This window comes from Erpetoichthys calabaricus, chromosome 17, assembly GCF_900747795.2.
Source record: "Erpetoichthys calabaricus chromosome 17, fErpCal1.3, whole genome shotgun sequence".
Classification (NCBI taxonomy): domain Eukaryota; kingdom Metazoa; phylum Chordata; class Cladistia; order Polypteriformes; family Polypteridae; genus Erpetoichthys; species Erpetoichthys calabaricus.
The window spans coordinates 49,450,989-49,477,902 of NC_041410.2; the positions used below are offsets into that span (position 1 = coordinate 49,450,989).

The window sequence follows — 26,914 nt, forward strand, 5'->3', positions numbered from 1 at the left end:
GCCACAGACACAGACAGGCGGACAGAGATGGTTCACCCAACACACGTTTATTATACTGTACATTGCTCCTATTTACAACAGTGCACACACAACTCCAATCACTCCCAAAGTTCAGGCCTTTACAAACTGCCTCTTCCTCTTCAGGCCGTCTCCTTGCCTCTCCTCCCGACCTCCGTCCTTCTCCACTCCCGACTCAAGCCAGCGAACAGAGGGAGGCGGCCCCTTGTATGATCACCCGGATGTGCTCCAGGTGTCTTCCGATAAGCTTCCGCCGGCACTCCCCAGTGTGGCGGAAGTACCGGCTCTGCACCTGGAAGCATTCCGGGTGTCCCTGGTCCTCTTCCCCCCAGCACTTCCGGGTGTGGCAGAAGTGCTGAGGGCCAGGGCTCTACAGGCATCGGGGCACCCCCTGGCAGTGACCACAGGCCCCTACAGGGCTGAGCTTCAAAGCTCTGTACCCATGGTCCCCAAAGCCACCAAGGTGGTCGCCCCCTCGTGGTCTGGAGGAGACGTAAGCCCTCCTCCAGTCCTCTTGGGCATCCCGGCTGGGTATATATATATATTGTGAGACTTGCCCAGACACCACCAGTCGGAAGCCACTTCTTTATAAAATCCACACGTTTATTAATCATAATAAATACAGTCCCAAACACACCACACAATGCACCACACAATGCACACACAGCAATAATCACCACTATATCTCTCTGTCTCAGTCCTTGGCCGCCTTTCCTCTCCTCCTGGGAGCTTTGTCCTACTCCCACTCCCGACTCTGGCTCCCAGACTGTAGGAAGGCGGCACCTTTTATCCCTGCCCGGATGTGCTCCAGGTGTCTGATGACATCCATCCGGCAGCACTTCCTGGTGTGGCGGAAGTGTTGCCCTTTGCACCGGAAGCACTCCGGGCGTCCCTGGCAGGTTCCTCCACCATCTTGCCAAGTGTGGTGGAAGTAACTATTTTCGAGTCCTACGAGGCTTGAGGCGCCCCCTGGCGGTGGCCACGGGTCCCAACAGGCCAGAAGCTTTTTGTTGTTCTCCCGTGGTCCTCTCCTGCTCCAGGGCAGTTGCCCCTTCGTGGCCCGGAAGCTATTCCTGCCACCTTCTGGTCCTTTTAGGCATCCTGACCCTGGCAATCTGCCACAATATATATATATATATATATATATATATATATATATATATATATATATATATATATATATATATATATATATATATATATATATATATATATATGTATGTATGTATATTTATATATATATATATATTTATATATATATATATATATATATATATATATATATATATATATATATATATATATATATATATATACTGTATATATATATATATATAAAAGCAGGCTATTTACAGTATATGAGAGCAAATCGTATTAAATACACAAACCACCATGACGCACTGAAAATCATTAATCTTCACCACTGCCTATGACATTCTAACTGGACCGATCATTTTAAACTCAGATAATATATTTGTTGGAAGTTGTAATTTATTTAGATGTTTTGGTATCATGTTGGTTTGTCACTTGCATTGGTGGTGACAAATTTGTTCTGAGGTTTCACAAGTAAGGGTGGCAGAGGTTTTGAGGTAAGCTAGTTCTATTCACTGAGCGTGACGCTGGAGAGTGGTGACATGTTGCAAGTAAAAATTTTTCTGTATGTTTAACAATAGTGCTTCTATAAACCTATATCATTGGGACCTAATGTCAGAGACAGGGTGGTTTCACACTTTAACTATGGTGGCGTATGGGGTGAATACCAGTTAGACGCACAGACACTGTCTAAAGTCCACTTCTGTGTGACAACCTGTGCTGAAAACTAATATGACACACCCTGTCTGGCATCTAACCATTGTGACAAGTACTAAGTGTCAGGGTTCTGTCTACTTCAGGGTGACACACTGCCACTGTCATTCATTTATACCTTTCTGATAGAGTGTGCACTGCCAAAATGAGAAAGGCAGCAACGGTTTTAGAAAATAATCCAGAGATAAATCTCGAGCCAAGTGACTAATGTGACCGTTAAAACCAAATCAAAACCTGAAATCGAACTCATAACACAAAATTTGTTAACTCCTACAAACTAAACAAATGGTAGATTGTTTTTTTCCTTTTCTCTCCTCAAACTCAGATAAAAAGAAAGTGCTTGTCGTGACCTTTATATCTATAATTATGATGTCGCTGCCATGACGTTTGGGTCATTTTGCTAACAACGCAGCAACAAACCACTCCTTCAGTAAACAAAACAGTGTTGTGGAAAAGAATCAACTTTTAAATAACACTTTCGGGGTGCAAACTTTGGTCACATCTAAGACTCTTTGGGTTAAGAAACCTATAACTATGTGTAGATTTTTTGTAAACACCTCAGTAAAGTCACAAAAAATAAATAAAGAATGCAAATCATGACAGTGTGCCACTATGTGGGTTCTATGCCAGTGTAGCACACCATCTTGTTCTGTGGTCTACACCATTATGGCACATTGTAACACACTGTCCCAGTCTGGGGTCTTCGTCAGTGTGATACACTGTCACAATCAGTATGTGATACCAGTGTGGCACATTCTGTCTGGTCATTGTGACCCCCAGCTCCTGTCAGGATCAGTGTCTCTGTCTGGGTCGCAGTCAGATGTTGCAGTCTGTGGCCCATCTCTGTGACACATTCTTGCTCTTTAGCGACCTTTCCTTTAGAGGAGTTAACCAAAGCTACATCCATAGTGTTATTATTATTATTATTATTAAGCAAAAAACGATCTCCTTCCACACTAACACTTTCATGTAGTTTCCGAAAGTATCTCCATCTACACCAAAATGACTGAAAACAAGTAATGTACTAAACGTTCGCCTACATTTATGGTAGGCAGCGCCAGCCACAGGATTTATCGCAAAACTGTGGAATTATTTGCCTTTTCCACAAGTATGCAGAATTCAAACTATGCAAAACGCAATTTAGATGAATATGGGTAAGCAACACAGCATGTGCCATGGAGAGAGCAGCTCCTCTTTTTCCTCTACATTGGGATATGATTTGTCTTCTGTGAAGGGTGACACGTTGTAATGCGCAGAATCCAATTAGGGAAGAATGATGCAGTAAACGTGAACAAAAAACAGCGCAATTAAAGTCTGTGTTTTCAAAAATCGACCTCTCCGCCGAAGAGGATACAATTTCTGAAGTTTACAACTCTGGAGAGCATTTTCAAAAATGTGCTTTTCAGGGTCTGAAAACACCAGAGTAGAGTGGACGAAACTTGAGAAAGGAAAGTAATATCTGCATTTTTAAATGAAAACCTAGTAGTGTGTTGACAAGGCCTAAAATTCATTTTTTATAGACCTTCCCCAGAGTCACAGCAACAGGGAAATCCCGATGTGAATCATTTATTGTTATGTGTCTTTAAGTTCACTTCTGTTCCTTTAGACGGTGTGCAGTATCCTTTAACTTTGTATAATTATAGAAGGGCCGTAGAGAGTTCACAATTATGAAACACAGAATAAAGGAGAGGGAGGGAAATGGAAATAAAAGAAACAACAGAAATTTAACAAAAACACACATACACACACAAATAATTCAAAACCAGAAACGTTAAACAAAAACGCTTGGACTCAGAAGCCAAGGCAGCCTTTTCTACTTCTGGGTTGTCTGGTCTCATGTAATGGAAGACACAAAGCTGCTGGTCCAAGCCACCAAGTTCAAAAGGCTTCTACGTTCACTCCATAAAGGACAGGCTGTGTCAGCCAACTAAAGTTAGACTGCAAAGGGGAAGCTCCATACATCCGGCCTGGATCCCAGAACAAAGGCTTCAAGACATCTTAGACCAGGGTTTCTCATCCACTGAGTTGGTTGCAGGCAGCCGCTGGTGGGTCATGAGTTGCTATTGTTTATAATGCTGGTGAGTTGCAATGGGCTGTGAAGTGGTTAACACTGGGTCACACTGGGGGCCTCACTTGGTGGGTTGTGAAAACACTTCACGTGCGCAAAATTGGGTCACAGCACCAAAAAGGTTGAGAAATACAGTCCTAGACCATAAACCCAGAGAATGCCCTGAGAACCCTGTATGAGGTGAAACCAACATATCCCTGATACGCTGCAGCATCCTTGATGCTCCCAGAGCATTGCTGAGAAGAAGGCCTACACCATGGAGCACATCCAGAACAGACACCCTGAAGAAAACTAGACTTATAGATAGCTCGGTTGAGCAGACAGTGAAGGATGATGATGCCAGAACCTTCATTAGGTATCTAGGAGGCAGAGAAGAAAGGCTCTCACTCACTACCAGTCTGTACTCCACCCATCTACAAGGCTGGAGTGGTGGCAATCCTGACTGGTGCAACTAATGTCAAGAACATGCCCTGATTTCTCCAGTATTGTCGCCATCATTTTAGATGCCCTGTCTGTCTTACACTCGCTGAAATCTGTCAAAAATAAAGAACTGAAGCCCCCTGTCCGCCCATTTCACCTCCCTATGCAGAGTTCACACAGTCGACATGTGGTGGATTCCTTCCCACAGCAATGCACAAGGCAACAAAGCTGCTGAGACTCTAACAAAGAAAGGTCAGGACAGGTCAGGTTGGGGAGCATGCACTGATACAGCACGTTGCCGCACCCACCACAGGAAGAAACAGCTTGGGATCTCGGTTGGTAACCCCCCAAACAGACGTGCCATCCAGTCGCTCCCACTCCAGTCCAGCCACTCGGGTCCTCAGCAATGAGTATTCTGAAAGATAGATCACCCTCTGGGAATTGCGCCAGATGACCGAAGTGCCATAACTGATGTTCCCTCGCAATGCAGGTAATGTGTCTCATTCAGGACTCTGTGACACAAAGTCAAACCAATGGTACCCAAGGATTCTTCGAAGAGACACAGTACCAAAGAAGTGCAGTCTTCGTTTCAGGTCACTGGATAGCGTCCATGTCCCGCAACCATAGAGCAAGACAGGAAGAATCATGACTCTAAAAACTTGGACCTTTGTCCTTTTGCAGAGGTATCAGGAGCACCACACACCCCTTTCCAGCGACCTCATGACCCCCCATGCTCTCCCAATCTTTCTACTGACTTCATAGGAAGAGTCACCAGAGATATGAATGTCCCTGCTGAGGTAAGCAAACCTCTCGATGATGTTGACACTCTCTCCACACACAGACACACTGCTGATGGCTGTGCCTAAGAGGTCATTAAGGTCCTGGGTCTTGGTTTTTATCAGGACACTTGCAAGCCCAGACATTCAGACTCCTCGCTCAGTCTCTCGAGAGCCCTGATCAGAGCCTCCATTGACTCTGTGAGCATCACAGCATCGTCCTCAAAGTCAAGATCAGTGAATCTTTCTTCACCAACAGATGCCCCACAGCCGGTAGACCCCAAGACCTTGCCCAGCACCCAGTCCATGCAAGCATTGAACAGAGTAGGAGCAAAAACACACCCCTGATGAACCCCAGAATCAACTGGGAAAAACACAAAGGTCCTGCCTCCACTCTGCACAGCACTCAAGGATCTACAAAAAAAGAAGGAAGACCAACCTATCACCCTCAAAGAAACCAAGACCATCATCAAGGTGAAATAACAGAGCAAGTGGTTGCATGAGCACCCATATTTCAAGAGAAACATCTCATACCAACTGCTGACAAGGTCAGGGGAGGTAGCCATCTTCAGGTGGCAGACAGGCCATAACTGCCTGAATATCCATTTGCACATCACATATCGGATTGGTCATTTAGGCCAGTAACCATTCCAGACAACAGTACTTCTTCTTTAAGACTGTCCATTGGACAATGCCCTGAGGTGCAAGATCTAGACGCAGGGGATTCCAGTGACACCAAAGATGAATGGCAGCTTGGAGGATCTGCAGCGCAAAGAAGTACTCATCAGAGAGACCTGTGCATCCATCCGAGTGAACGACAAGATCTAAAGAAGGAAGGCCCCATCATTCCACACTGAGGGAGGCCAGCTATCTTTATCACTAACTGTCTACCAGGGTCTCTCGCCTATACTGGTGCTTCTGGTTGCACACCTTCCGTACTGTGCCTTCCTTTGCCCAATGTTCATTTTTGTGGCTGCCTTTGTGAGCCCTGTGCCATCTGTGTTCCCTTTCTCTCCCTGGCAACCCCCTGTAGCAAGTAAGTGTTTTGGCAACGATTTCCCATATTCTGGTAATGTCCAGTATTTAAAACTTTATTGAAAAGTCAGCATTACGGCACTGCAGCAAATGGATGTCTGAATAATCTGGTAACCTGTTCAAATATTTTGTTATTGACAGCAATCATAATCCATCAATATCAGAAGACAAAGGCTCGCATTTATAAATGTACTGTAGAACATTGGGTTTCCAGAATGGTTGGTGAGACAACAGAAAGTATTTTGGGTTGGAAGTACATAGTGGATGGCCTACAAGTGGTGTAGGAGATACACACTTAAGACTGAGATACCATTTACAATGGCTAATGTAAGGTGGACTTGATTGAATTGGGACTTTTATTTACTTGTCCCTGTCCCCGATGGTGCATCTGATCATTCATTATGTCAGCAAAACTGCCTTGGAGTAAAATTTGAATTGCCTCAGATGGGTGTGTATAAAGGCGTGAGTGCCTCCGTCTGCTCCTCGGTGGTCTTCACTTGTTTGCTGTCTGTGTTATTTATTTCCAGGGGAGTTAGCTCTGGCATTTCCTCACAAGCGTTGCTTGCTGCGGCCATTTTTATTCCTCATTTTTTTCTATTGATTTTCGAGACGCTTTAGCGGTAAACTATGCCAGAAATGTCACTTAGATGAATCACTGTTATCCAAGGCTGCCAGCATCTTTTGCCAGTGACAGAAGGATAATTCCACGTGGATCAAATAAATACAGATGTGAAGTAATTAGTCGTATTCCCAAGGAGCCCATTGCCGACATGCTAAAGATGTGAAAGATTGTGTGGCATCACAGCAGCAGCTTTTATCAATTTAAACTGCTAAAGTAAAGCATAGGTCACAACCTGGCGGGCTATTAATAATGGATCTGGTGTGTACAACATGGTGCAGGGGCCCCTCCAGCCAGTGAGGACATGTCCTCAGCAGTGTGACGGCTTCTTTTTTTCTTCTCTTTTCCCCAGACTCACAGCATGTGTCTGTCCACATTGCTCAAGTACAGCCCTCGGACCCTGAAGCGCATCAGGAACCTCATCAGGGGCAGGAGTGCATACATAGTGGGTGGTGTCCTGCACAGTGATGACCTGGACGTTGCAGATGCCTTGGGTGTGCCCATCTTGGGTTCAGCTCCCCAAGTTGCCCAGCTATATGGCAGCAAGTCTGGCAGTAAGAGGCTCTTCAGTGGTGCTGGGGTCCCAGTGCCCCCTGGGGCATATTGCATTTATAATCAGCAGCAGGTGAGTACTTCTGGAGATATTATGTGTTCCAGGGTCACTTCTATGGATCTCTGTGGCCAGAGTGCCCTGTGGTGACAAAGCATTGCATTAAAGGAAGGTGTTGTGCCAGTGCAATCTGGCCAATTGTCTTACTTGAGTCAGTGGTCGTTAAGTAGCTAGCACCAACCCTCTTATGTTTCAGCCAGGGTTTGCTCCCTGGCTTATGTTTATTTTCATGTCTTTTGTAATTTGTGCTATACTTTTTATGTATTTTCCTTAACTACATAAATGATGTCAGTATTGTTCTGTTTATTTATTATTTAGTTTCTATGTATTTTGGGTTGTTCTCCTATGTTGCTTGTGATTCACACCCTGGGACCACCCAGATGTTAACCATGAAGGACCTCCCTCAGCCTATATATTTGAGGCTGGAGAGCAGGTCCTTCGGTGGATCATTAACATTTGGTGTGTGTCATTCTTATGAGTATTGACTTTCTGGCTTCTGTTTTCGGATTTGGATTACTGGATTGCAGATTTACATTTGTTACTGTGGTTTACCATGTTGGGCAAACCCTTTTTGCCTTTGCATTTTTGAATTTATATTATTTGTTTTAATAAACATAATTATTCACAATGATTTTGAATTGAACTTGTCTCTCAAGCCAGGGGTTTTAACAGTTCCTCTCCCTTCTGGGGCATTTATGTGTATTATGTGAATTTTTGAACTTTTAAAGAAAATTTTTGAACCTTTGAATCCAGATTCTCTTTTTGGGCCTGTGTAGGCGGAAGCCTGTCTATACAGGTTTAGGTCAGGCTGCCTTGGGCGAGGCCTTTTCTGGTCAAGCTAGAGAGGACCCCAGCCTGTTTTATGTGTCTTCTAGAGGCCTTGAATTATTTTGTCATTTTGTTTGCTGTTCATTATAACAAGTGCAACCTGCCCAAACACATGGCACTGATTTCTTCTTGAAACTGCAACCTTCCAAGTATTATAAGTGGAACCTGTTCTCTTGAAGATAGATTACCTTGTCATTAGCCACTTTAAATAACCAGGTAGAATAAGTGCTGCCTACCTTCTTGGTACTGGATTAGTCTGACATTAAATAATAGCATCTCTCCTTCTCTCACCTGACCCAACCGAATAACACCAGTCACTGTAGTCAATGTAGATAGCCAGCTAGATCAAGTGGTACTTTGAATGTACAGCCATTGAATGTACCCAGATGGCACAAGTGGTGCCTATTTTCTTGGTGTTGCATTAATCTACATTAGCCACTGCAGATATCTGGATTGTACAGGGAGAGCTTGTTTTGTCAGTCCTGGATTACAGTGGCATTCGCCTCTATAGATACCCAGGTAAAACAAGTGGTACCTACCTAAGGTGACATTAGATCAGTCTGACATGTAGATACCATGTGAGTCAAGTGGTACCCAGCTTCTTTGTGCTGTATTAGTCTACATTAGCCACTGCAGATATCCATGTGGTAAAAGTTGTGCCCATTTCATTTATGCTGGATTAGAATGGAATTGACCATTATAGATATCCAGGTGAATCAAGTGGTATCTATATTTTTATAGCCGTGTTAGCCTGGCATTAGTCACAACAGGTACCCAGATGACGCAAGTGGTACCCATTTTCCTAGTGTTTGATTAGCCTGCCTTAACCATCGTACATAATCAGGTGGGAGTAGTGGTACCTATTTGGTTGGTGCTGGATTAGTCTGACAATACCCACTATAGATACCCATATGAGTCAAGTGGTACCTACTTTCTTGGTTCTGGATTTGTTCGGCATTAGCCACTATAGACATCCAAGTGGCAAAAGTGATGCCAATTTTATTGCTGACATTGACCACTATACAGATACACATGTTAATCAAGCATTGCCTATCTTTATGGTGCTGGACTAGCCTGGTATTAGCCGATGCAGATACCCCGAAGGGACAAATGGTATACTTCTTCATAGAGGTGGTACCTTACTTGTTCTATATTTATACTATCTATTATTCATTCAGTCTTGCCTGGTAGTGGAGCTACATGTTCAAGAAATTTGTAGATGGAGCCAGTCATCTGATATACCAGCTTTATTAGAACTAAAACTATGAGACAATTGGTGTCTGTTTCCTTGTACATAAAGCTATCTGTGGGAGGCATGTGCCAGTTCTCCTCCTACCCACTCATAATATGTAAGGGTCTGCATATGGAAATCCATTAGGTCTGGTGACAGTAGCATTTGGTAGCTCCCTTGGCATGATGTCGATCACATCACAGCAGTTCAGTGAGGCAGTCCAGTGAAGGAGTCTGATTGAAAATACTGAGTCACTGATATCTGTCCTGTTTCTTTTTGCAGATGTATGAAGTGCTGGCACAATTAGTTACTAGTAACCTGGAGGTCAAATGCTGGCTCTTTAAAATGGACAATGAATGTGGAGGATGGGGCACCGCATACTGCGATGTGACCCTCATGAAGAGCTACAAGTGGGCGCTAAAAGAATTCAGAAGATATGGATTTGAGAAGTGGAGCAACTTGTGGGCTCAGGTGAGTCTGGAGAACCATGGGTCTGTTTTGGGTGTACTCCTTAGAGGGTGGGAGCGTGATAGTGGTAGGACAAAAGACTGTGGTGTGGTTAGAGTATCACTTACAGGGGGAGAGCTACGGGGATCTGACCAAAGATAAGGATTTTTGCAGAATCTGTGCTGTGTCCAGGGTGTTTTGTGAGTCTGAAGACCTTGCATGTTTTTCTTTGGATCTGTGTGGAGAGGTCAGACTAGTGGTTTAGGGTCTCTTACAGAATCAGAGGTGGTGTCTTGGGGTTCAGGTGAAAGTAGATATCATTAGGAGTCTTCTGAGGACTCTGATCAGATATAAGGCTATCAGACAAAGTCCTGCAGTATAGTCAGGAGTCTTTAAGTTAGAATGGAGAGCCATGGTATTATGATTAGTATTTGTCATCAATTTGTATGTGTTGTCCTAAATTTATTCTGACTGTCTATGTATCTTTTCTAGTGGTATGAAACTCAAGGATTCTGGTTTTGAAGTTATACTTGATGTATAACTCATTTTTAAAGACCGTATTTTGCTGTAATGCTGTTTTGTTTTTTCAATTCCCATTTCGTCCCTTCATCATGACTCTGGTCCCAGTTTCTGGAGAGTATGTCCATTAGGTGAAGGCTTAAAAGATCATCTTGGCAGCCATTTTGAATCAGAGTTTGTGGGTATCAAACATGTTTGCTGTTATATAAAACCTTAATTTTAGATTTCCGGACACACATACATCATTTGTCTGTTTTTAGCTTTCAATTTATTCTGTAATTTTGGCTTTGAAGAAGAGTGGTTTGATTTTTTAGTTTGGTCAGAATGTATTCTGACACCCTTCAACCCATTTTGTTGTGCTGCAGCCTTAAGCTATAATAGTTTACATTTGTTTTTTCCCTCATCAAGCAACAAAAATCCATCCATCCATCCATCCATCCATCCATCCATCCATCCATCCATCCATCCATGCATCCATCCATCCATCCATCCATCCATCCATCCATCCATCCATTCTCTTCCGCTTATCCGAGGTCGGGTCGTGGGGGCAGCAGCTTGAGCAGAGATACCCAGACTTCCCTCTCCCCGGCCACTTCTTCTAGCTCTCCCGGGGGAATTCAGAGGCGTTCCCAGGCCATCCGAGAGACATAGTCCCTCCAGCGTGTCCTGGGTCTTCCCCAGGGCCTCCTCCCGGTTAGACGTGCCTGGAACACCTCACCAGGGAGGCGTCCAGGAGGCATCCTGACCAGATGCCCGAGCCACCTCATCTGACTCCTCTCGATGCGGAGGAGCAGCGGCTGTACTCTGAGCCCCTCCCGGATGACCGAGCTTCTTACCCTATCTTTAAGGGAAAGCCCAGACACCCTGCGGAGGAAACTCATTTCGGCCGCTTGTATTCGCGATCTCGTTCTTTCGGTCACTACCCATAGCTCATGACCATAGGTGAGGGTAGGAACATAGATCGACTGGTAAATTGAGAGCTTCGCCTTGTGGCTCAGCTCCTTTTTCACCACGACAGACCGATGCAGAGCCCACATTACTGCAGATGCTGCACCGATCCACCTGTCAATCTCACGCTCCATTCTTCCCTCACTCGTGAACAAGGTCCCGAGATACTTGAACTCCTCCACTTGGGGCAGGATCTCGCTCCCAACCCTGAGAGGGCACTCCACCCTTTTCCGGCTGAGGACCATGGTCTCGGATTTGGAGGTGCTGGTTCCCATCCCAGCCGCTTCACACTCAGCTGCGAACCGATCCGGAGAGAGCTGAAGATCACGGCCTGATGAAGCAAACAGGACAACATCATCTGCAAAAAGCAGTGACCCAATCCTGAGTCCACCAAACCGGACCCCCTCAATGCCCTGGCTGCGCCTAGAAATTCTGTCCATAAATGTTATGAACAGAATTGGTGACAAAGGGCAGCCCTGGCAGAGTCCAACTCTCACTGGAAACGGGTTCGACTTACTGCCGGCAATGCGGACCAAGCTCTGGCGCTGATCGTACAGGGACTGAACAGCCCTTATCAGGGGGTCCGGTACCCCATACTCTCAAAGTACCCCCCACAGGATTCCCCTAGGGACATGGTCGAATGCCTTTTCCAAGTCCACAAAACACATGTAGATTGGTTGGGCGAACTCCCATGCACCCTCCAGGACTCTGCTAAGGGTGTAGAGCTGGTGCACTGTTCCGCGACCAGGACGAAAACCACACTGTTCCTCCTGAATCCGAGGCTCAACTATCCGACGGACCCTCCTCTCCAGGACCCCCGAATAGACTTTTCCAGGGAGGCTGAGGAGTGTGATCTCTCTGTAGTTGGAACACACCCTCCGGTCCCCTTTCTTAAAGAGGGGAACCACCACCCCAGTCTGCCAATCCAGAGGCACCATCCCTGATGTCTATGCGATGTGAATTTCCCATTGGGATTAATAAAGTATCTATCTATCTATCTATGTTGCAGAGACGTGTCGACCAAGACAGCCCTACAACATGCAGAGCCTTGAGGAACTCCGGGAGTATCTCATCCACCCCTGGGGCCCTGCCACCAAGGAGTTTTTTGACCACCTCGGTGACCTCAGTCCCAGAGATGGGGGAGCCCACCTCCGAGTTCCCAGGCTCTGCTTCCTCATTGGAAGGCATGTTAGTGGGATTGAGGAGGTCTTCGAAGTACTCCCCTCACTGACCCACAACGTCCCGAGTCGAGGTCAGCAGTGCACCATCCCCACCATATACAGTGTTGACACTTCACTGTTTCCCCCTCCTGAGACGCCAGACGGCGGACCAGAATTTCCTCGAAGCCGTCCGAAAGTTGTTCTCCATGGCTTCCCCAAACTCCTCCCACGCCCGAGTTTTTGCCTCAGCAACCACCAAAGCCGCATTCTGCTTGGCCTGCCGGTACCTATCAGCTGCCTCCAGAGTCCCACAGGACAAAAAGGTCCTGTAGGACTCCTTCTTCAGCTTGATGGCATCCCTCACCGCCGGTGTCCACCAACGGGTTCGGGGATTGCCGCCACGACAGGCACCGACCACCTTACGGCCACAGCTCCGGTCAGCCTCCTCAACAATAGAGGCACGGAACATGGTCCATTCAGACTCAATGTCCCCCACCTCCCTCGGGATGTGGTCGAAGTTCTGCCGGAGGTGGGAGCAACAAAAATAAATAACTGAAATATTCCATTGACATAAGTATTCAGATCCTTTAATTCAGTACTTAGTTGAAGCCCCTTTGGTGGCAATTCCAGCCAGGAGTCTTCTTGTATCTGATGCGTCAAGCATTGCATGCCATGATTTGGGGATTTTCTGCCATTCTTCTGTGCAGATCCTCTCAAGCTCTGTCAGGTTGGACTGAGACCATTGGTGGACAGCTATTTTCAGGTTTTTCCAGAGTTGTTCAGTTGGGTTCAAGTCTGGCTTTTGGCTGGGATACTCAAAGTAATTCACAGAGTTGTCCCTAAGCCACTCCTGTGCTGTCCTTGCTTTGTTCTTAGGGTCATTGTCCTGTTGAAAGTTGAATCTTCAGCCCAGTCAGAGGTCCAGAGCACACAGGAGCAGGTTTTCATTAGGGATATCTCTGTACTTTGTTCTGTTCAACTTCAACCCTGTCTAGTCTTCCTTTCCGAACCCCACAGCTTGATGCTGCCATCACCATTTTTCACTGTTGGAATGGTATTGCACGGCTGATGAGTGGTGCCTGGTTTCCTCCAGTCATGATGCTTAGAATTGAGGCCACAAAGTTCAATTATGGTTTCATCAGACCAGAGAATCTTGTTTCTCCCAGTCTGAGAGTCCTTTAGGTGTTTTTTGGCAAGCACCCAGTGGTCTTTCTACTATAAAACCCCGATTAGTTAAGTGTTGCAGTGGTGGTTGTCTTTCTGCAAGTTTTTCCCATCTCCAAACAGTTTATTCAGAGCTCAGCCAGAGTGACCATTGAGGTCTTGGCCACCTCTCTTACCAATAAGATCTGAGAATATGAGGTCTGGGGAATTTGGAGGCCAGGGCAACACCAACTCTTCATCATGTTCGTCATATTATTCCCAAACTTTTCATGTAGTAAGGGAGGATGCATTATCCTGCTGAAAGATGACACTTCCATTGGGAACTACTATTGCACAAAGGGGTTTAAAGTTTACCTGGTCTGCAGCAATAGATAGATAGATAGAACTTTATTTGTCCCACGCAGAAATTTGGCTTTTTACAGAAGCTCTTTAAATAAATAAATCATTTAGAACACATCAAATTACTATCTGTATGAAGTTTGGACCCAGGGTTTACCAGCAGAACATTAACATCTTGGACCCATCAGGAATGGTGCCCACTGTACAAGCTTCTGGAGGCACTGTTATGATCTGGGATTGCCTCAATTCGTCTGCTCTAGGCTCCTCAATGTTATGAAGAAATAAAATGAAGCCTGCTGAAAACCTGAATCTACTGAATGACCAGGATATGATGGATTTTTTCTTTCCTGTAGGCACAGAATATCAATGCCAAGATTCATTAGGCTCAGACTGTGAAAGAGTGGTTCAAGGAGCATGAAGAATCATTTTTGCTCATGAATTGGCCACCACAGATTCCTGACCTTAAAGTGGTGGAAAAGACTTTACCGAGTGATTAGACCCTCTATTGTCAATAGAAGATCTCAACAAATAATGAATGCAAATCTGGACGAAAACAAATATTAAGACGTTCCATAAGCTTGTTGAGGCAATGCTATGACAAATGTGTGTCGTAATCAATGCTATAGGTGGTCCAATGAAATATTAAAGTGTCCAGCTTTTTTTTTTTTGGCCAGGCAGTGTGAATGAGGCACATTACCTGCATTGTGAAGGGGAGCATCAGTTACGCCACTATGGCCATGTGGCTCGATTCCCCGAGGGAGATCCAGCTCACAGGATCCTTATTGTTGAGGACCCAAGTGGCTGGACCAGGTCAAAGGGACACCCATGTAACACCTGGCTGTAGCAGGTAGAGGGTCATTTCCTGAGGGTAGGACTGGACTGCATGTCTGTCTAGGGGGTTGTCAACCAGGATCCAGAGCTATTTCGTCATGTGGTGAGTGTGGCGACACCCCGAACTGACCTGACCTGACCTAACACTGTATATCCCTGACCTTGACATGTGTCATTGTCATGAGATAGCTGATGTTGTTTGTTTTATATGGGACTGCTCAGAATGTTTTGTCACATCAGTGTACAGTATAGAAATCTGCATGTGTTTGAACCTGGTTCATTTTGTCTGTGAGGGCTTCTGTGTATATTTGCAAGCATGTTAAGGGCTTGAGTATTTTTATCATTATTATTATTATTATTATTATTATTATTATTATTATTAATTATATTTTATTGGTCCCCAAGGGAAATTTAGCACATCTGTTTTTTGAAGCTTTCCATTTGTGCTTGCCTTGAGTATTTGACAGCTTATAAATATTGTGAAAAAGTACAGGGCCGTTTCCTGATTTCCCGTACTACGCACATTTCTGACAATGAATATTGTTAGATTTTCAAACCAAAAAGTCACACCTTTTCCTTTTTTTATTGTTGTCATTTATTGAATGGACAAGCTATTCCAGCACCAACTGGCAGTGTGTGAAAAAGCAATTTTGGTCGAAGGCCTGCAAACTTCCCGTGTCAGAAATTTGCATAAATTAAGGAAATCAAAATCATGCAAATCCATTTTCACGTCATGTATGTGCTGTATGCAGATTTACATTGCTTTCTCCACTTGGGAGTATAAATTAGTTTACATCATTCTGGTGCTTGTTTGGAGCTTTGCGTCTCCATATCTGCTTGTTTGTACACATTTTTGGCTAGTATTTGTGTATACATACGAGAGTTTATACGTGTGCAGCGTACATTTATGTTTGTTTGCTTGCCTGTCTGACTCTTGCGAGTGTTTGTCTGGTCACCACAATGGTGTGTGGTTGTTTTGTTGGCTGACAATTGTCTTTGGATGGTTCTGAGTGAGGATGCCACAATGCCTCCTCACAGGTGATAATTACTGGATTGCACGTCTGCTCTCACCATCTGAGGACAGAGATGGAGACAAACTTGAAATGCAAGCTGTAGCATAGCGTGGAGTGGAGCCTGAGGGTCATGGGAGACACGGTGTGGGAGACAGCGGGCAGCCTTGACCCACCACTATCATTGCGAGCTGCTCTTTTCAAACCATCACTTAATTATTCGAGAAAATCCCATCTGGACTTCCTTTCTGAGTGTGGAGACTGTGAATAAAGCCAATTGCTCAACAACCCGAGGCTGGTGCTCTGTACAAATGCTGCCCCATTATTCAGCCGTCTGCATGCCTCGCTCCATTATCTGCAGCAGTCAGAATGAGAGGCCGGGCTGTCAGCAGCACCACCTAAGGGGTGAGGATCTACGCAGTCGTATTGTCCTGAATCAAAACATCAGTGGACTATTTGGGTCACATTTGCACTGTCAGTGGCACTCTGCCAGGCTCATCAGGGTTTAGACATAGCCCAAAATGTTGTGTCCCAAGTATCATAGCATTTATAGAGCGAATGGTGCCATTACAGCATCTACATTCAATATTACAGCTGAACAACAGACGATCCAAAAGGAGATCCAAGTTTATTTTATCACTGATGAAGAGAACTACCAAGATAACTAATAGACACACAACTGTGTACAACAACCTCTGAGGACCATGTTGTAACTCATACATACACACACACAACACATTAAAATAAAAACTGTCTTCTGTAATGCTCTACTCTTTATAAGGACGTGAAACAGTTAATTACATTTATATAACGCTTTTCCTCACTACTCAAAGTGCTTCACATTGATAATGGAGAGCCACTTCAACTAACTCCAATGTGTAGCATCTTCTTGGATGATGCGATGGCAGCCATTTTAGCACCAGTGCACTCACCACACATTAGCTATTAGGTGGTGAAGGAGTGAGAGAGATAATTAGCCAATTAGACAATGAGGATGATTAGGGGGCCAGAATGGACAAGCTGTAGGTGACAACTTAGCCAGGACATTAGGAAACATCTTACTCTTTTTAAAAAATGCCCAGCAATCTCTTGTGACCACAGAGTGTCAGGGATCTCATCTGAAAGATGGGACCATTTTTTACAACACAGCAACCCCAGTCACTGCAACATCTCTTTCAACAGTAACCCAATTATATTTATAAAAACATCTGTACGCACAAATAAACATTCCTGAATCCTTCCTGTGCCTTGTTTGTTTATTACAGGAACCTTGAACCACTAGGGGGCCTCTGATCTCGTACACACAAGAAATTATTTTGTACATATGAGAAATTATGTTGTATGTATGAGATTGGAAGCCTACATGTTTTTTCACCATACATTCAGGAATTCCATAGGTTTATTAATAACAAATATTTTATAATTGTGCACTCGTCGCTGCCCAAAGAACGCTCTTCAATGTCCTTATATTGTAGGGTATAAAAGCACATAAATGGCACAAAATCACATTATAACAGGGACAGCACGTGATGTAAATGTCTATTGAACATTATAATACTATATATGTATATATATATATATATGGTTGAAATAGTTTTACTGTCAAATAATGCAAAAAGTATGCGACACGTGTTTCGCCCTAATTCTAGGCTCATCAGGCGTACATACTCACTGCACCCCTCTCTTGGGGAACCGAACCTCGGACATCAGCACCAGATATATATATAAAACAGTGTTTCCTATTCCTGCTTATTCTTTGAAGGTGCTCATATGGCTAATATGATTTGTTACGTACAAGGAGAAATGTTACGTATAATTTAGAATTTATCTATCTTTTATTTTCTATTGTTGTTTTTGTTCATTTTGAGTTGTTTATTTTTTTTAAAGGTGGAATTATTTTGTTATAAATTGTACTTTTCACAAAGGTAGAATGGGTGTGAGGCCCCCAAAAAGCTCAACAAAAGGCTGCTGAGCAGGGTTTTCACCAGCCAGCCCATCAAAGGTCCACCCAAACTCAGCCTGGCCCCTAATACTACCTGCTGGCTTCAGTCAGGGGCCAGTCCAAAAAATGGCTAGCTGGCAAAACAACAGGAAATATGCAAATACGGATGTATTTTTTTGAGACAGAGTGAGATTAATCAGAAAAAATAGAAAATCCAATAACAATATCAATACTCATGAACTCCACAGTAAATGAATGATGGGTTCCCGTAGCCTTCTTAGCTCACTTTTATAGGTATGGCGAGAGCTCAGAAGCAATGACATCAAGGTGGCCCCACCTCCTGAGGCTCCATCCACAAAGAACAAGGAAGAGCAGAACATAATTATAGATTTACAAATGAAACCAATAGAAATAATATAAAGACATGAAACATAACTTCAAATTAACAAAAATTACAGGTCAGGTAAGGTCGGGGAGCATGCACTGATACAGTGTGTTGCTTGCACCCAAAACGTGACGAAACAGCTTGGGATCCTGGTTTGGCAACCCCGCAGGCAGACATGTGGTCCAGTCCCACCCTCCAGAAATGACCTTCTATCTGCCACAGCCAGGTGTTACGTGGGCGACCCCTTGGTCTAGTCCAGCCACTCGGGTCCCCAACAATGAGGATCTTACGAGCTGGATCACCCTCTGGAGAATCGTGCCACATGGCCGTAGTGCCGTAACTGACACTTCCTCACAATGCAGGTAATGTGCCTCATTTGGGACTCCATGAACAACCGCTCATTCGACACAAAGTCAAACTAACGGTACCCAAAGATTCTCCGAAGAGACACAGTACCAAAGGAGTCCAGGTCTTCATCTCAGGTCACTGGATGGTGTCCTTGTCTCGCAACCATAGAGCAAGACAGGAAACACCAGGACTCTATAGACTTGGACCTTCATCCTTTTGCAAAGATATCAGGAGCGCCACACACCCCTTTCCAGCGACCTCATGACCCCCCATGCTCTCCCAATCCATCTACTGACTTCATAGGAAGAGTCACCAGAGACATGAATGTAAATGCCAAGGTAAGTAAAACCCTCAATGAGGTTGACACTATATCTGCAGACAGACACACTGCTGATGGCTGAGCCATCTTGGTTTTCATCCAGCACAGTCGCCAAGCCCAGACACTCAGACACACCTCACTCTGTCTCTCGAGAGCCCCAATCAGAGCCTCCATTTGACGCTTGTGGAGTTAAAAATAACAGTGAAATATAAAATGCACAAAGGGGTATTAAAATCCAGAAACCTCCCCAAGTAGGCCCAGACCTTCAAATACCTGCCCAGGAAATGGCCAGAGCACAACTAGCACCTGCAGGCCAAATTTGGTCTGCCCATGCCCATAATGGGAGGCTGGCTTTAAAGTTAACAAAAAAGAAAAGAAAAGATCAGAAAAATACAAAAATTGCTTACAAGGGAGAGGGTAACTGTAAACCTCTGGTTTGTTGACACAACCCAAAACAAAATATTTTTATAAAATGAGAATTTATTTTTAAAAAAAGAACAAAAATACTGAAATATGATTCACCTTAAAAGTAATTCAAAGCAAATATGTCCCAAAATGCAATCCAAATAGCAGAATTCTAGAACACAAGTAATAATCCAAATAAAACCATAATTATCAGAAGAGAAAAATGCTCACAATAATTTTCAATCCACTATTAATACTTAAATGCTGGGACCCCCTCTGTGACATGAATATAAAGTGCACACTTTGTGACTGACATACGGCCCAATGGCAAATGGAGTCGTAAGTCAGCACATGACAGTAACTGTACTCTGTAATGGTGATTCACGTCTCAAAAAGTCATTGAAACAAATGGATGCTGGTGCCTCATGTTTATTGATTGGCATCAGGTTGTTGTGATACTCTTTGACACAATCATCTGACAAAATACAGCCATAAAGATTTAAACACTAAGAGCCTCACAACCACCCAATGCTCAGGAAAGTCTATTGAACTATTCAACTAGAATCTGCAGTGCCGTCACTGACCACACAACACATCACTTTTTTCTTGATGTGTTTTCCATTCTGACATATTCAGCTTTCTTGCTGTCACTAATGCTGTCCAGCCGCCACCCTCCATCACTGCAAGCAGTTTACTACAAACAAGTAAACTCAGAGATGATGGTGTGTGTATGACTAGTGGTGGACAAGTTATCTCAGAGATAGGAGTACTAGATTAGAGATTAGATAAGAGATTATATAAGAGTATATTAGATTAAATAACAATAATAATAATAATAATAATAATAATAAACTCATACACACCCAAGGGCATGGAGAACACTGCAGGGCCAATTGTTCCAGACCCTCAGCTGGAAACAGATTGGCAGCCCCCAACACAAAGACAATTTCACATTCTACAAGAAGCATTATTTTTCTATATATAAGTAATTACATTAAATATGTAGTAGATAATTGAAATAAAAATGCTTAAGAAGACAAAGTTAAGGGTTTTTATTAACATTTCAATAATATGTTCAATTTCTGAGGAAGATTATTAACTTGTTTTACAAAATATCTGGCATTTAAAATGCAGGAACATTCACAGGTTTTCCCCACCAGGTATCTGGGAAATGAATTCCAGTCCACACACATCATACATAACGTGTATAGCAACCATCCTAGCCAGTTGAGCCCAAACCTGGATTAAGACCCCCGCAGGCCCTTGGTTGACGTAATGAATAGATCTCCTTAATGAAAGTCAATCATACGTTTAATAATGCAGTGTGTGGATACCCAGACATTAATTACAACCTGTGCTCCTGGCGTGTGGACACTCATTTCATTTCCCCTGGTTGAGCTAAAGGAGAACTCAAGTGACTAATTGGGCTTTTTGGCTGTGAGGAAGTCTCTTCTTCACCCCAGGGTCATTCCATTTAGGCTCTGCTGCTCACTCCTTATTCCTTGTTCGGGTCCCATTGACACTCAGATACTCCAACTAGCTCCTCATGATTTAAGATGTTATTTGCTACCCAAAAACACTGGTGATATTCATTGAATTTGGGCTCAAAAAAACATCTGTGCACACTAAAAGGCTTGTCAGCAGTCAGGGTCAATGTAATGTGAACCCCAGAAACACTGTAGTCTATACAGAAGATATACAGTACGTATCTTCCTTTGGCACTAGACACACCATTAGACTTTTCTGCTCTCCTGTACCCACCTGAACCCAGGCAGTCCCATATAAGGAGAGATGTCCCCTCAGGGTTTGTCACTGCCATAGTACCTGGGCCCATCAATGCAGTCCAGTGAGTGTGTGGTCACAAGGATACACAGAAACACCAATGGGTCTAGGGGCTAGTATGGGGACTTGGCTGTACCACAGGCCCATTTAGAGTACTGAGCCATGTTGACACCCTGTAACACCAGCAGGCCTATGACATGGCAGAAGTGCCTTCAGGGATGCACTCATATGGGCCATCTGGGAGGCTCATATCTATTTTTTTTCTTTTCCAGGAGCCAGCATTACTACATATCTTAGAGGAGCTGCCTGGATTTCTAGAGCAGCATGTCCAGCTGGTCACTAAAGTAAGATTCTCATCTTGGGATGTGTTCCTGGAAGCCTTTCTGAGCCAAGGTTTGAATCTTGCTTATATCCATATACTGTAGTTTTGATTTTTATAGTATTTTTCATGGGTGGGTGTGGACCAGTGAAAGCCATCATATTGGCATCAGTCCTAACCAAGTCTAGTGGCGGTTGTACCCCCCTCCTCAAACCGTCCCTTTTGCTCTTATCTGCTTCTATTAGGGGGTGTAGTCGAAGCCGTGCCACCATCTGACAGCATCACCAATCTAACTGTGGACATGCTAGTGGAGCCCAACGGTGAGGTGTCCATGATGTCTTGTGGAGACCAGATCCATGCTGGCAGCCCATTTCAGTTCAGCGGTTCTACTGTTCCCCAGTCCTCCATGGAGCCGACTGACCTCCACACACTCTGCATGAGAATCGGTGAGACCTGCAAAGCTAGAGGTGTGCTTGGCTATTTCTCCATTGATTTTGTGACCTTCCTACACCCTAGGACCATGCAGCAGCAGGTGAGTGGACAGGGGGCAATCTGTCTGGATATTGGTAATGTCACAGTGGTTTGGGGCCTGGTTGTGGGGTGGTGGAAAATTGGGATTCCTGGAGGCTGTTATAGTACACTTAGTACTGGAGTCCTACAGTTTCCAAGAGCAGCAGTCACCAGACAGTAAAAGGATGAAGCCAGAGCTTCATCCACCTGGATTGTGCATAAAACGTCCACTAGGGGGGCAGCAAAATAAGTGAGATGTGATCATATGGCAGCATCCTTAAAAAGAAAGCAAGTAAATTCGGGTAAAGGCCTTTCAGGACATCCTGCCCTGCGGAATTTTTGTCATCTGCACTCTAGTAAGTATTCTCCTTTCCTCAATTTGTCAACATTTGCATGGATTCTAGGCATGATGACTTACTGTAGACGCCTACCCATGTTTTTTTTTCTAAACTTTACTGGCCCCTAAAGATGCTATTCATTTCTGAAGAGGGGAATTTCAAGCTTAACGTAACTGTGAGATCTAATTTAGCTCCACTTACAGCAAATGTCCTTGTCATCAGGCCTGCATCCCCTTAATTCAAACACACACCCAAACATCCCTCTTCTTTATTCCCCAGCGTGGGTGGAAAGTCATGCATTCTATAATAATGAGCTCCGCTAATCTCTACCATAAAAAAAATAAATAAAAGGCACGCTTGTTTACTGACTTAACACTGACTTGACCCACAGTTGTGCCCTCAAGTGTGGCACTGGGTGCTCTCAGCTTGCATTAGAGACCATTAAGAGGTACGCAACGGGTGTGAAGTACAAATGCGTCTGCGTCTCAGCATCCATTTGCATTGAAACCTGTTGCTGGAAGGCGCCGTGCGGGTCACATGTTTGCCCCCCCAAGCCCTGAAGCTCTTTGTGGAGTAATGGAGCCTCAGCTGCAGGGCTGCCGGCGCTAATGAAAAGCACACAATGCCCGCAGGTCCAGTCCGGGCTCGTATTTCCGTGTGCTTTGTTATGCCTGACAATGAGGCGGAGAGGAGTATTAACTGCAAGACATGTGAAAACACAGCTGCTATTTCCCACAGTAAAAAGGTGCCCTTCGTTCCTGTTGCTATACTGAAAGTGTCTGGGACACACTTACAGCCTGGCATCACTGGCAAAGTGGCAGGAGAGATAATTAACAAGAGTAACTGAATACCAGTTTGTAAGCAGTATTCAAGCAGTGGTTAGTGAGGGTACAGATCTACCCCTGAAAAGAATGAGGTAGGAGAACACGTGTCAGCCAGGCTCAGTTGACCGCCAGTCAGTAAAGGGCAGGCGGGTCAGTCAGTAAGTGTTGGCAGGTATTAGGAAGGGAGGAAAAAGTGAAATATGGTGGAGTGAAAATGAAGGTAAGCAGTGCTCAAAACAGGGCAAGGTGAAATGGGGTCAGTGTGGGGCAGATTGTCTCATTTGGCCTAGCAAATTGTCACTGGCTCCTCCCACTTCTATCTGTTGCCAAGCAGCGGACACTGATAGGAGGGGCAAAAATCAATTTCTAGGGAAAACAAGTGGCGCAGTTAAATCCTGACACGTGTGAGCACCAAGGTGGTGGAAGTGATGGCAGGATGGCACTGGCCAGTGAATGCAGGGCAGCAACCTTTGAGTTGAATGGTCAGTAATAGCCAAGTACTGGTCATTTAGCAAGTGTCAATCAAAGAGGAGCATATGGCTATGGAAAGGAAGACCAGGCATAAAGCTTTGGTTGGCACTGGTGTGTGCAGGAACCCTTCAGTAAGAGGCAGGTGTTCCCAACCAAGACATGGAAAAGATATGTTTGCTATCTTTGTTTTCTTGTAATCAAATATTTATTGACAATGAACAATAGGAATAGAAAGAACAGAACAGTGTTAGGATTAGTAGTCCTAATAAGTAAGTGGAAAACAGAAAAATTACAACAGACCTGTTTCAAATGTCATTAACAACAACTAAAAACAACACAGAAAATGTATTTGTGGTGACTAAGTTAACTGTGCTCCCAGAAACCCCTTGTAATATCAAAACATCATGAAAACAAGTTACTCAAGGTAAGAAAAAGAATCCATTTATAACAGTGTTGACCATTGTGGCCTTTACGGGGTGGCACTGAGCCCCAAACCCTTGACACAATTACTCCACAACAGTCCTGGGTTAAAAGAACTTCTTTTTTATAAAACAAAAGTACCCTTTCCACAGGCTCTTCATACTCCATAAATCTTCTTTTCTTTCCTCCACTCCTATCCAGGCAAGCTTTGTCCTCCTCCTGTCTCAGCTTCGACTCACTACTGTGGAAAGATAATGCAGACACGGGTTTGAGTGTGCCTTCTATTCTATAACAGAAAGTCAAATTAAAGATAACAAAACAAAGGCATATGGATATTGGTGTCACTCGCTGGGTCTTAGCGCTTAATATAAAGCGTGGAGTTCCTTCTCCTGTGGTCATCTGGGTTCAAGTGAATGGCACTTCCTCTGTGAGGTCAGAATATATGGGTGACTGCCCAGAAGGGGAAGGGTGGAAGTCGGGTCAGGGTTCGTCAGCTCTGAATGACGGGGATAAAGAAGAGACAGGTAGTGACAGAGCCCCCCTCTATCCCTGGGGTAGTAGTAATCACCATGGCAGAGTCCTCTGTCAGTGTGCATGCATGACACCCTATAATTCTCAACTCTTAGCTCCTAAGAATTGAGGGCTGTTAAAAGTAGTCCTGGTGTCATTTCTGGATCAAAACCCCTTCTGAGCTAAGGGGTGTCTGTTCTTCCAGAGTGGAACACAGAAATGATGGTGAGAGGCAACACCCTGGGACTGGCACCCCAGCCAAAGTCGTACCAGGATTCTTACCCAGCTGGATTGCCAGTATAAATGAAGTACAAGGAAGACAGTTTGTTCTGGGCATTGTCTTACCCAGCACACCAGATGTCAGTCCCCCTGGGTTCCAGCACCGCTACAGATTCCCACAGGGCATATTGGGAACTGTACTTCTTTGCACGGCCCTGTTGGGTTCCATGGTTGCCGCCAGGGAGTGCTGAAGGGACTAGCGAGCCCTACATTGTTCAGCTCCAACCTCACTCGGAAGTGCTTCCGAGCCACAGTTTCTGGACATTGGAAGTACTCCTGGGTGTTACATAAAAGAAGCAGCCTGCTACAGTTCAGGGAGCCAGAGTCGAGAAAAGGAAGACGAAGCTTGCTGGAGGAGTAGAGGAGAGAAGGAAAGCGAGACAACAAAGTTGCAGAATGCTGAATTAAAGTATGGTTGTGGTGTGGTAAACGATTCATTGTGGAAGAGTCTCACACAATAAAAACCCTTTATTCATCGGCAATCTGTGTCCAAGCCTTTTGTGTGGGAAGTTTGGGGAGCTACCATGCCCCCTGATGACCACAAATCTTGTAGAAGCCCAACAGTATAACATAGGAGGCTGTGCACAATTTAAAAAGCCTGTCTGCTGCTGTACGCCATCACTTTAACAGATATTTCTGGGGGCCATTTCTGTTAACTAACAAAGTGGCATCCTTGGCAGAACATACAGATGTTGGTGTCCCTTCTGGGTAATTTCCCAAAAGTTGTAATCATATGGTTCTGAGTCTATCTACCATTACACATTGTAGTAATGGTCTGTAGTGATACTGTGTAAAGAACAGATGAATATTTTTGAGAAGGTGGGTGAACGCCTGTCAGATGTAAAGGGTTATCATTAATAACCGAGGGGAAAATAAGCCATGAAAATCAAGTGATTAGTAAGGGACAGACAAATACTAGTAACACCAATCAATGAAGGTCCAGAAAGGACCTTTCAGTAAAAACAGGCTGGCTTTGGCTAATAAATGTTGCGGGGTAAAAAGAGAAGAACACGTGAGCTTCAGTCAGTTAGGGCCAAACAAACTGTGAATAGAGAGCTGCAACTAACTGAGGGGCAGATAAGCCAAGTTGGTCCTGATCAATGATGGAACATGAAATTCATAATTATATAAGGATGGGAGTAAACAAAAAGTGGAAGGGAAGTGGCTGCCTAGCACAGGCTAATGAGAGATAATCAGCCTTGGTTAGAGAGGGGCTTGTCTGCTCTGGTTCCAAAGGGTCAACCATGCATGGATCAGAGAAGGTCAAGCGGTTATTGGTGTGTGTGGATTAGTTAAGCAAACTTTATCCCTCCACACTTATTACCCACATATTCAGTTCAGGAGCCCATACTGCCTTCGACAAGGTCAACCATCAGATCCTCATTGCCAACTTCTCTGATCTTGGGATCACTGGGACTGTCTACAGTTGGTTTGAATCTTAGTAGATCCTACCGTTTGTGCTAGCAAGTAGAGATGTCAAGGGTCCACCTGGCAGGTGCGGGGGTGCCCCATGGATCAGTGCTGGGACCTCTCCTCTTCTCTCTGTACACCTCCTCAAGATTACCCATCATCCTGTCTCTCAATTTCTCTTATCAGTACTATATCGATGATATGCACGTGAACCCGTCATTCCATCCAGAGGGCCACACTCTATCAGCTAGTGTCTCGGCTTGTCTCAGTGATATTTCAACTTAGATGAAGGAGCACCATTTCCAGGTCAACCTGGCAAAGATGGACTTTCTTGTTATTCCAGCCATTCCATCTATTCAGCACCCCATTGCTGTTCAGCTTGGCTCATTCTTGCTAATGCCTGCCAGCGTTAGTGATCAATGACCAGCTCTCCTTCACTGACCTTGATGCTACAGTCTCTCATTCTTACTGATTTGCTCTGTACAACATCTCTTCAAGATCAGACCTTATCTGACAAATTATGCACCACGACTGCTGGTCCAAGCTTTAGCCTTGTCACATCTGGACTACTGCAACTCTCTGCTGACAGAAGTACCAGCATGTGTTACCAACCCACTGCAGATGATTCAAAATGCAACAGCACATCTGGAGTTCAACCAGCTGTGGCAGGCAAATTTCACTCCTCTTTTGGCGCCCAGTATCAGCACACCTCAAGTTCAAGTCATTAGTCATCAAGTTACTAGTTATTAGGTCAACACCTATGTAAATCAGGAGACTCATGACCTACTATGCTCTTCTCACCTATTCACGTATGCTGATGGAT

General features: G+C 44.5%; 1 protein-coding gene across 2 annotated transcripts in view; it reads left to right on the forward strand.

Moving 5' to 3' along the window:
- The window catches only part of iqch (IQ motif containing H), a 102,108-nt gene that overhangs the window by 60,563 nt on the left and 14,631 nt on the right, over positions 1-26,914 (forward strand). For both annotated transcript variants that reach the window (XM_028823450.2, XM_051920314.1), the window contains exons 13-16: positions 7,095-7,367; positions 9,694-9,882; positions 21,283-21,403; positions 21,575-21,861. In XM_028823450.2, the coding sequence (XP_028679283.2) occupies positions 7,095-7,367; positions 9,694-9,882; positions 21,283-21,403; positions 21,575-21,861 (870 nt within the window). The remainder of the gene's footprint in view (positions 1-7,094; positions 7,368-9,693; positions 9,883-21,282; positions 21,404-21,574; positions 21,862-26,914) is intronic.